We start from the raw sequence: 11,776 nt of genomic DNA, 5'->3' as shown, positions 1-11,776 counted from the left end.
ACCGGCCTGGCAGACATACAGGCGAGCAACTTGGCACTGGAAGTGGAGCCGACATTCTGGTGGAGCAGTGCCTGGCACCAGGAACAAGCTGGCCTCTCCCATGGCAGGGAGGAGGATCACACACACACACACACACACTCTGCCACACTCCTGCTGAGGAGCAAACAGAGGCTGGCAGGGAGGGCTGCTCTTCAAAAGCTGCTGTTGTCTGGAGATGGCTTTCATGTGAATGGGGGCCTTAATAGGCGTTGTGTGACGGCTCTCGCTGCACGCTGGGCACCGAGTGATCCTCTTCTGTCGGGTTTTAATTAATAAGCAATGTTTGAAGGCTACAATGCACTTGGAGGGACAACACAGTGACTTCTTGGTGGCCTGGATGCTGTTTGTTTTTAAGTTGTACTCGAACTCCCACTGAGGTAACCACTTAAGCTGAGAGGCGCTGACATTTTTCATAAACCACTTTCACTCAATGTAAAACAAAATATGGCAATGATGCTTAAAGTCAGAATTTATGAACCCTACAAGTTTACCCCAAACAAGTAATGAGTACCGTAAGATAGTACTCATCTGTTGGTGTGTTGGTAAGATTTAATAAAGTTGCTATGGGGTGAGAGTACTAACTTCAAGAAAACATGAAGAAAACTCATATTTCTCAATGCAAGACCTCACTTCTGTGCACTCTTCCCATTACTTGGGATCATTTAGAGTGAACTGAGGTTACATATCTAATCAGTATTGACTTGAGATCTGAAGTTCGAATCCCAGTTGACAGGTTACCACTAAGCAAGACCTTTGACCCTGATGGCTCCTGGAAATTGGATGGGTTAAATGAGGACTTCCTTCCAAAGAGATCAACAGAGTATATCAAAACATTATAGTTTTGTGCCAATAGGATCAGTCTGCTCATTAAAGCTGAAAAGAGGGAACGTGTACCAAGTTCCAAAACGATATGAGTCACACATTCATGCGTCCACAGTAGAGTGGAGGTAATCTAGTCCAAGTGGTTCAAATGCATATTAAATATCTATTCATAAATATGAATACATAACCAAGCCGGTTTTACGGTTAGGACCGCAAAGTAGAAGTGAAATGACCTGAACCGTGCAAAGAGATTGTGGGCTGAGGGCGCCACCTGGTGCATCCAACTGACCCCAGCAACTAAAAAATCCACACAAAACCTTCTATTTAGAACATGATGGTTACTTTTTCAGTCCCAGCAAAGAAGTAACTGAACAAATACATGAAAGAAACTCACACAGACAGTCAATAAGGACAATTTGGGAACATTCAAAAAAACCAACTTGACTTTGAATTGTCAAACCTGCAGTTTGTACATGTAAAAAAAAGTTTCAGTAGCAAAGTTCACTTTTTCACAGGCCGGTCTTTGGTATTTTTAACACTACAGTGAAACTGCTGCACCCAACTGTTCAAAGACAGAGCAATCTTCTAATGCCAGGAACCATGACTGGACCAAATGAGAGAAAAGAAACAGAGTTGTCAAGACAAAAGGTAGCAGGACATAATACAGCAAAGATCATTTTAATGGTCCCAAATATTCTGAACAACTAAGTGTACACTCATGTAAAAGAGGGGGGAAAAAAAAGAGAGAAGATATGACAAAATTCATCACATCTAGAATTCCACTCAATCTTTAATCAAGACAGGATTACAAATTCTCCAAAAAATCTGCAGTTTCAAAGGGCAAAAAGGGTAAAACTAGCTCACCTACTGAGGTCTTTAAAAACCTGTTCAAGTGTGACTGAAAACGTCCTGAACATTTAAAGGCAGGTCTTTTTTTTTTTTTTCGTTGTCATTTACAAAAAAACAGGAGAAAGATTTGAGACAATTCGAGAACAAAAAGAAAATAATGAAGAAACTGCTGGCTTTTTCTCTTCAGAGAAAGAACGACACTGATGACATCATCAAATAACAAGGACAGCTCTTTGCCACATGCTGCCTCCCATCTGGTCCTATATACTAACTTAAACAGGGACAGAAAGCAAAAGAGAGAGAGAGGAGGGTGGGAGAGAGAGCAGAAGAGAAAAGAAGAAAGGAACAGGAAGGAAGTGGATTCTGAGGAGGGGGTTGGGGTGTGTGAGTGGTGGTTCTGGGTCTGAATTGGCCGACCCACGTGGGTCGTTGTGATGTCCTTCCCTGAGTGGGGGGGGGGGGGATTCGGGGGGGGGGGGGGGGGGGGGGGGGGTGGGCAGTGGATTATGGTCCGAGCTCGTGAGCTCTGTGGGATTTCAGTCCGCGTGAACATGTTTTAGTATGTGGTCTTTTCCTCCCGTTGCTAAATCGCTATATTCCAACGCATCCGACACTCTCCCGAGTCCGCTGGAGATCGTTCCTGTGAAAACTCCTCTCCCCCAAACTTTCAGTCATCTGTTGCGCTGTCGCTCCCGGTCTGGATTGGCACTTGTATGAGTTGAGCTAGTCTGAGGAGGCTTCGCATCCATTCCCAGTCCGCTCCTTGTTTTGGCCACCCGCTGACAGCGAGGGGCGGCTTTCATTCATCAAATTTGTTTACAAGTTTGATCATTCCATTGTCAAGTCTCAGCACAGACACTGAGCAGAGCACGGGCTGAGACAGCAGTGTTTCTTTTAGGAACTCAGTTTGGACTTCTTCGAGGGTGGCAAAGGGTCCTCCTTACTCTCCCCGTCCTCGTCCTCCTCGTCCTCTTCGTCATCGTCATCAGGGTAATCCACCAAGCCCACCAAACCACCCTGGAGGAGAAGAGAGACATGCTTCATGAGCCACATGTTTCCATGACAGAAAAGCATTAACACTTGGATACGTTCTTATTCAGTAACTTATTTGTTTTCTTTTTATTGGAAAGGTTGTTTGAGTTTATTTCTCACTTGTTTACTCTTAAATCACATGCTTTTGTTAATCCCCCCCTCCCTTCTCTTTCTGCAATCCAAATAAAGCACAAATAGAAAAGTGTGTAGTTTAAGAGTGCACATGTGGTGTTGACCATTTTCCTGTGGTACAACACAGTGATTGTGGGATTTGTGTGAAAACTAAAACGGAAGCGAGAAGAACCAGAGTGACGGCTGTTTTCATCGCATCATTGAAGGTTTGAACTGTGAGTTCAGAGAAACGCCACCGGGCTCGTAATGCTGACCTTTGTGGTGACAGTCGTGGTGGAGGGTGAACTCCGTGCCCCCGAGCCCGGAGAACCCGGTGATCCTGGAGAACCGGGGTTTAACGAGGCAGACGAAGGGGGACTGGAGAGGCCGGTTTTAGTTGAACCGGAGAAAGAGAGCTTGAAGCTGGGATTCTGTCTGCCCGACAAGCTCGACTTCCCCAAGACTTCTTTGTCTTCAGTCGAATCTTTCACTGGGGGGGGGGGGGGGGGGGGGGGGGGTCGAGAAGGAGAGGGAACGTAATCAAAAAGAAAGTCTTTACCAGTTCGGTTCACACAACACTGTCCTCTGTACAACACACATTAATTAGAACTTGTATGCAAGAATGTCACAGTACTGCTTGTTTCAATTGTTTTAATCATGTAAAACCACCAGTGTTTCTACTAAGATAGAGCAACAATAAACCACAAAGATTTAAATTTGAGCGTTTTTCTAAATTCGCACTATGTGTATGGAGACGAACTACACAACGGGAAGAGTTCATTCATCAGACACTCACATTTTCAACAGGTTTATATCCATTCTGTAACCACAATAAATCTTAATGATGCAACCATACTTACATTTCTTTCTCTCCATGAACTTGCTGATTGGCTCCATGAGGTCTTCCTCACTCTTCATCTTATCAGAGGGAGGAACCACCGCTTCGCCGTCCTCAAGGTCGTCTTCATCTGTGTTGAACCACATCTCCTCTTCGTCCTCCAGCGTCCGAGCGTCTCGACGGAAGCGGTGATTCCTCAAGATGGAGCGCATGCTGCACGAGACGACACACAGAGCTCGATGAGGAACCAAACCACAAGATCCGCACGGAACCCAGACACGTATGATTTGACACTACTGCAAAGACGATGCAAGTGAAATAGGCACCACTTAAGAAACAACTTTACATTCATGTGCCAAAATGGCCTTGTAAACAAATCTAATGTCATTTGGGATTATATAAAGCCAATCATGAATCGTGGACATCCAACAGACATTTGAGTCCAGTCATATCAGAACAGTCTTATTCCAGATTTGATTAACAGTTGTGCAGTAATAAACAGCACTGCGTCCTCGGTTCTCTCACCTGTCCAGCTTGGGGTTGTCTTGCCTCTCGCGCTGCTGTTCGTATCTGAGCTTCAGGCCTTTGAATGTCTGGACGTAGTCCACATCCTCCAGGGACTTCCAGTAGTTCTCCACTATGTGAGCTGTGAGAGACTTCACATCCTCCTGGGAGCAATGGGAGGTACGAGTGGAGACGACAGACAGGAGGAAAAGGAGAGAGAGCGAGAATAGAGAGAGAGAGAGAAAAGGATGTGCAGGTTGAGGCAGAAGCGAAGCAGGTGAAAGGAGGGACAGCAAAGATAAGCAACAGAGAGAAATAAGGAGGGCAGATTACTAAAAACAAGTCCAATCAAACAGCGAAGACATGAGCGCAAGTGTGGGCAAATCATTTTGCCACATGGAAATGTGTTTTGGAGTATGTGAGTATGGTACAAGTATGACATATGAGTACGATACAAATGAACAACTGGTTTAAGTAACACCATTTTTTGGCGGACCTTCAGGGCGGTGTATTAAAAGGTCTTAATGAGGCTTAATAATGTGTGAAAGTAAAACTGATGGAGTTCAGCACGGAATGAAGCACTGATAGACATGAAACATAAATGAGCATTTCCATAATAACTCTTTACTCTCTTGTAGCAGCCCAGGAACAAATCATCCACAGACCAGTACTGGTCTGCAGCCGGATTTGGGTACTGTATTGTTGCATGCACTAACATATTTTCATCTAATTAAAAGTTTAAAAGGAATACCACACTGCTGATGAACATGCTGTACATGTGTTATTGAAAAAAATATCACAAAACACATGTTTTGACTTGATTTTTGATTTTGATTTGTGTTCTCCAGACACATGAGAACTGGTGTCTGTCCAACACTGTCTGGATAATCCAGATATGATAAATTTCACTAATTGATTATTTTACAGTTTTTTTTTTTATTATGAAAATGTAAACCCAAATGTAAAGATTCAGTGTCCAACCCAACCAGAGTTGTGGAAAAAGGACCAACGTGCAGGAGAAACACTTACCACACGGACGTATTCGAACATCTCAATAATGGCTGAATTCATGAGATTGTAGCGCGAGCCGTTATTAAGAAAGGCTTTGATGACAGGCTCAAAGAGGAAGTTCCTCATGATGTAGCGATTGTAGAATTCGTCCTTCAGTCCAATAATCCTCCGCATGAAGCGCAGGGCACCTGTGCATACAGAAGTTATCATTAATATTCAGCAGAAATCTCATTTTGTTTGGTTAAAAATAGAATTTGAATTCCTTTATGGAGCATTGTCAGAGTTAACACAAGCATAAGACGAGACATATTCGACTCACATAGTGCCAGGAAGGCATGCTGAGAGGCAGTGAGCACCAGTACCCTCCTGAGAATATCTTTGTTGATGATGTAGTTTTTGATGTGATACGTGTGATGCTCAACACAAAATGTAAGCAGCTCCAAAATCAATGCCAGCAACTGAGATGTCTGGAAATCATCTTTGGGAGAAAAAGGAGGATAGGAAACATTAAAAAAAACTATCCAGTATGTTAAATATGGATGAACACGAGCAGCAGCAGCACATGCACACTTGCACACACATCTTCAGTACCTTTGCTCGGCTTTTCTTCTGTGGTGTTCGCCAGTAGTGGAGCCGACAGGACGTGCATACAGTGCTTGTAAAAGAAGCTCAGGAACTCAGTCTTTTCTGTTTTCTGGGGTGGGGGGAAAAAAAAAAAAAAAAGGTTTTGCTGAGGGATTGCATTTTATTGTGAACTGCAACTAACATTTATCATATTCCCCAGCACTTAAAACCATCAGTGAAGGTTTAGGTACCTGATGAATTGGTATTCTTTTTTAGTGAGTCAAGTAAACAACTGGTGTGAGAAGTTGTTTTTTTTTAATCTAGATCTAACTAATAATGTAAATCTTGTCATAGCACACAAGCATAAAGTGATGCTCAGAGGCAGATTTCAAACTCACATTTGCAGTAGCCAACATGTTCTCTGGGTCCACGAGGGTCCGCAGCAGACCCATGAGCTGCACTGCTCCACCAAGCTCTGGGTCTGTGTCACAGATCATGTGCTCTATGATCAGGTTGATCAAGAGGATGTCCTGAAAGGCAAATATTCATCAGATTACATCCAACAGCAGGATGAATATGCCCATAAATCACCTCTTATTTTAGACCGCCCTGCTACGTATACTCACGTCGTCATTCTGCTGCGATTCCTGCATGACAAACTCTCGTACCATGGAGGGGTTGTACTCCACCAGGTAGGAGAAGATATCAGTGGCTGCCCCTCGCACCTGAACATCATCCATTCCCTGTTTGGAAGACATTTTATTGTGATTTCTGAAAGTCCCTTTAAAGATAGTCAAACCAAAAATTTAAGGTGACGCAAACGTTAAATCAAATCTACTCAAATCAAATTCTGTCTTTCCCGTCAGTTAAAAACAGATGAACTATTTGATCATTCTCACAGCAATATTTATGACTAAAGCTAGAAATACATGGCATTTAATGAGAACATATCACCATATGACAGTGTGTGGGTGATTTAGCCACTATTAAGAGTGTGTACTCTGATTTATCTTTCACAATTGACTGGCTTTCACTGGAAACAACAAGAAAGGAAAAATACAATTTACACAATCTGATTCTGACCTGAGATGGTGAAATCTGTTTTTTTGGGGGGGGGAAACAATGGCGATTTGGCTCTCATCCTCTTGTATTATATTAGCTCTAAATCGGTTGTTTTCCGCAGTTAAAATAAATGTGGTAAATCCCTGATATTTCTATGTCATAACAATATTGTAACAGGGTTTTTTTTTGTGTTGTAATAAATTGTTATATTTTCATGTACAATCTGGATAATATATAAAAGAAAAAAATATTTAGTTAAATCATATAATTGCATTATTTATGATTGGACATGAGAAACACTGCATGTAAAAGCCTGTTTTTTTTTTTAGGCCATAGAATCTCATTAGCCCAGAAACAAAAACAAATACCTCTCAGTCTTTTGGATCTTTTCTGCGTCTATAGAGTAGACGGCTACATCACCACCCTGACAGAATCCACACAACAGATATCCAGTGTGAAAACGCCAGTTCTGAATGTACACATTAAGCAGTCTCCTGATTGGGCAAATACTTGACCCTCATGAAAAATTATAAAATTGGTTGCTCTTGTTCAAAAGTATCGGACAAGAGGAGAATAAGCTGTTACATGACACTACATGGTTTACTTCATGACATGCTGCTGCAGAAACACGTCTCTTGTGTGTCCTTGAGTTCTGCACATGTTCTTGCATATTTTCACTGCTTAACCAATGCAAGTTGTTTGACGTTTGATTGGTTCATGTGGCGATTCTGAGTCTTTGCACATATGCAAAGCCAAACAATGTTGACCTCATGTTAAAATGTTACATCCCACAATTCGAAAAACCACCAAACATGAATAGATGAACAAAGTAATACATTGTGTATTAAATCACAACACACTTTGATCTCAAGTGTCACTGTTTCCTCAACAAGGCGTTCCTGTTGTGTGCAAAATGCTTGGAAATCAAACAGTGTTGCTCAGCTTGGCAATGACAACATAAACTGATAATACTCAGTTGGCTCATGTGCATGTCTCTTCAAGCAATTTTCATTTATCAACAAACAGAAGGAACATTTCAGTCTTTACACCATAATCAAAGCAACTGAAATCCAAAGCCAAGGTTTTCTGTGTCGGAGCAAACACTGGCGCCATAATCTCAGTTCTGGTGCTCGGTAATGTCCCTGCACTCACCAGTATGACCTCCAGTGCAGGTAGGATGCCCATGTTCGACAATGTCTTGAAGAAGGCGTCTCTGTTTTGAGGTTGTAGCGTTTGTGAGAATGCACAGAATTCTTTAAGGAAGTTAACCTGTAATACACAAACACACAACTCCATAAGACATGTGAAGCAACGCAGAAAGAAGAATTTGAGACAATTTCTGAATGGATTGCAACATACCAGTTCATGCCTTTTGTCATCCTCTGTAGCCTCGTCTGTTAACTGTGCAAAGAGGTCTGTCAGGAACTTCTCATCATCCTGACATCGAAAGGGGAAGGTGAAATACAAAAAGAGATTGGTGTGACTTAAACTAGTTGATTAGGTCAGCATGGGCCCTCACAATTTCAACTGTACGTCCATCGAGTTTTTTAAAGCTGAAAAGAGGGTGCACTGGAAACTAAAAATGCTGTCAAGTACAATAAAGAATATCACACCACACAAACACCTCTCTGGACTCAATCTACAACCAGAAGTCAAAAAGAAAACATTTTCCACTTAGTTTGAAGAAGTCTCTGATCAACACATGACAAAAAACTTTGTGAATAAAAATAAACAAATCCTTTGAGTTCCATGCCAGGATACCCAGTATCAGTGATATCAGTTAAATAATAATAATATAAAAAACATGTCAGTATTTGAATGTTAAATGTTAAGTGAGGAGAAACAAGGTTTGAATCAGTATAAATCCATGGTGTCACAATGCAGCCTACAAGAGTCAACAGTGTGGCTGTGTCAGTTTGCCCCGAGCGCAGTGCAGCTGATTTACACAACACTTCTCTATCTCTATGGAGACGACCATACATAAACTCTGCTGAGTTGACACAGCACCAAAACACAAAGGTCACATGATCATAAACTACTAACAGACAAGATAAAAGGACAGTCAAACAAACAATATAACCAGTGCAGATGCCTCACAACTCATTCACTGAATGAAAATATACTCTTATATGTGTGGTATTATTCAGGACACGTACGTGCATCCTAAATTAGACAAGAGCATGTGCGTAAAAAGTGTGCAACAACGTGACCATGTCTGCAGATCTTACCTGTAGCATGCCCACAATCTCCACCTTGTTGAAAAAGATGAAGGAGTGCAGGGTGGACAGCATGTTCTCCTCGAAAACGGAGGGTGTGGGCAGCACCATATCCTGAATATACTGCACCCGATACGTCTGGTGTATTTTCTGACGCAGTTCAGGATCAGAAATGGGGATCACCTCCTTAAAGCGTGCCGTCTTAGTGAGAAACTCCCGATGCCGCCGCGGTTGCGGGAGTGCCGGATCAAACTCCAGACAACCGATGATGTCCATGATGCATTCATCAGAGAACATAACCTCAAACAGTGCAGTACGATTCAGCAGGAAGATGCCTTTAATTATTTCGTAAAGGTGGTGCAGTCCCTCTCTGTTCTCCAAATCCTCACAGACACGAAACAGTTCCAGGAGCTTGCGAATGTAGCCTTCATTCTCTACTGCCAGTGCAAGTTTCTCACGACGCAGCGGCGACGGGAGTGAAGAGGCCACCAGCTCTGCCAGATCCTCCAAGCGATTCAGTTCACATGGCGGTAACTCCAGACCGGGTGATGACATGTCATCAAAGCGCTCCTCCTCAGACTCGTCCACGACATCCTGAGTGATGTCCACTGAAGGGTCTTTTCCCTGCACCTGAACAATAATAGCAATGCACAACAGATCAGCATGAAAACATTGGATGACAAGCACATGCACAGTTTGAGCAGACAAACACTCACCCACACAAAATTGAACGAGTCCTCTTACCTGGCATATTTTTTCCCAGATTTCATCACAGCCAGCCTTCTCCTGGAAACTGAGTGCCAGATCGTAGTTCTCAGCCTCTGACCAGACTATCAACGTATCCTTTATGCAAGATAAACAATGGATATTTTGAAGCGGTGCACAATAGAAAGGAAATCCTTTCTTCTACCCAAGTATACTATGGCACGCTATATACAGACCTGTTGTTTCTGGTAGGCGGTGTTTGGGTTGATTTTGGACTCAAGCAGTAGGGAACCTGCCAGGTTGAAAAATAACTTAATTAAGCCAGGTCAAAACACTGCAATAATAGGAACATACTTGTAAGTTGTCTGTAAAGCTGTGGATGCATTTGACATTGTTGATCTTATTTATGCCACGCAAACACAATAGATCCTGTGAACCAATATGGTTGTCAATAACATGCAAGCAGGACGAGATCATTGCTGTGGGCCTGTGATTGTTCACTCACCATCGCTCTCGGCTCGAACGAGCAGAGACGTGCCTTTCAGGCGCTCCACGTAGCCTGAGGAGACGTGCCCTGTCCCACGGTCATCCCACTGTCTGTCCTCATTGAGGGTATAGACTTTGACACGTCGACGAGTGTCCGTCATCCTGGCAGGTGCTTCCAACCAGTTTCCCCCTCCTGGACCTTGTGCGCCTGCCTCACCCAGTAACGCTACAGCTCCAATTTACACCTGCTCAGTTGTACAATGTTGTATTGGCTTAACTTTTATAAGATGAGTGGGGGGTACATCTGGGGATAACAACTCCTTGAAATCGGTTTAAAAGCGGAACCACTAAAGCATCCAGTAGGATGTCCCAATGGATCCAGCAGTTTATTTACGAGCTGCCTCGACTCTTAACTGGACGGCAATGTAAGCAAAGCGCCACGCAGAATTCGCGTACAGCCCATTGTAGCGAGCTAAAGCTAGCCTAATTTACGGAGAGGAGAACGCGACAGAACAAGGGCTGACAGACATCGCAAAGTCGCTGCGCACAACCGACGGAGGACTACACAGGATAACCCCGAATGTTGGGAGCATTCGCCCAGTATAACAGTCTCTCGGCTTGCTAGTACAGTTTGTACGTTAGCCAACGTTCAAAGCCAACGAGTCAACCAGCTAGCTGCACGCTAACTGTCCAACCTTCGCATATCTAAACTTTCGCTATATTCTGAGGCAAATTTACAAGAGTGGCGCACCGATAACATTATTCCACACTTGCGAACGACAGACGAGGTTTTAAGCTCTGGAATAGTGCTGCTATTATCTTTAAATAATACGCTAGCTAGCATTAGCTGCTATTTCTTCCCCAAGTGTTCCGCCATGTTCTGGCTCGGGGCCGCGGAGAGACCACTCTCCCCTTGAGTCTTATTCATGCATCCCCAGAACAATGCAAACCCACAAACTGGAGTCGTGTGTTTACTTCGAGGCTACGGTTCACATTATACTGCTATTCGCCATTCATTCTCGACGTCTTGCTCAGATAACTGCTAAGTGCCCCCCGTGAGTATTCAGCCATCTTGGGTCCCTTCAGAGTCAGTACGGGGTTTCCAGCACAGCAACAACAGGGCAGCCCGCCACATTTAAAGAGACAGTAACACAGTTACAGACCGGAGGAGCGGTTTACTGCACAATGAAGAGAACGATACTACGTACTCCTGACACTGTTATGACTTAAAAACAATATAGCACAAGTACATATATCATGGAATAATGTTACTTTCACATGGTAATGAGTGATGTGGGGGTTCGCAGGCTTGAGTCCCGCAGCTGACAGGTTACCATGGCGACTCTTGACCCCCATCAGGTAAAATAGAGGACTTTCCCCAACGTGATTAATCATATATGCTTCATTTACTCAGTACTCTACTTTTGTTTCATTGGAACACTGACATTTCTTGTGATTCTAACCTTAAAAAACGTTTTAAACTAATAAGAGTTCTTTCAACAAAATGAAACCATCCCCAAATATATTCCAATAGATG

The 11,776-nt window shown here is 43.2% G+C and overlaps 1 protein-coding gene across 2 annotated transcripts; it reads right to left on the bottom strand.

The window, feature by feature from the left end:
- Positions 1-2,215: 2,215 nt before the first annotated feature.
- Positions 2,216-11,303, bottom strand: smek1 (SMEK homolog 1, suppressor of mek1 (Dictyostelium)). 2 transcript variants are annotated; one of them, XM_080514486.1, is made up of 15 exons: positions 10,259-11,303; positions 9,990-10,045; positions 9,793-9,891; positions 9,061-9,678; positions 8,192-8,269; positions 7,985-8,101; positions 6,397-6,513; positions 6,169-6,300; positions 5,798-5,900; positions 5,526-5,684; positions 5,225-5,394; positions 4,217-4,359; positions 3,714-3,904; positions 3,129-3,343; positions 2,216-2,727 (listed from the first exon to the last, which is right to left on the bottom strand). In XM_080514486.1, the coding sequence occupies exons 1-15, from the start codon at positions 10,398-10,400 to the stop codon at positions 2,605-2,607; spliced, it is 2,463 nt and encodes an 820-aa protein (XP_080370612.1). In that variant the 5' UTR covers positions 10,401-11,303; the 3' UTR covers positions 2,216-2,604. The 2 variants fall into 2 exon arrangements, with proteins under 2 accessions (XP_080370612.1, XP_080370613.1); XM_080514487.1 differs by having other exon boundaries at positions 4,217-4,356.
- Positions 11,304-11,776: the final 473 nt, after the last annotated feature.

The sequence above is a fragment of the Blennius ocellaris genome (genome assembly GCF_963422515.1).
Source record: "Blennius ocellaris genome assembly, chromosome: 18".
NCBI lineage: Eukaryota > Metazoa > Chordata > Actinopteri > Blenniiformes > Blenniidae > Blennius > Blennius ocellaris.
Note: the sequence above shows the minus strand (reverse complement) of the source record. Positions and strands in the feature narration are given on the sequence as shown.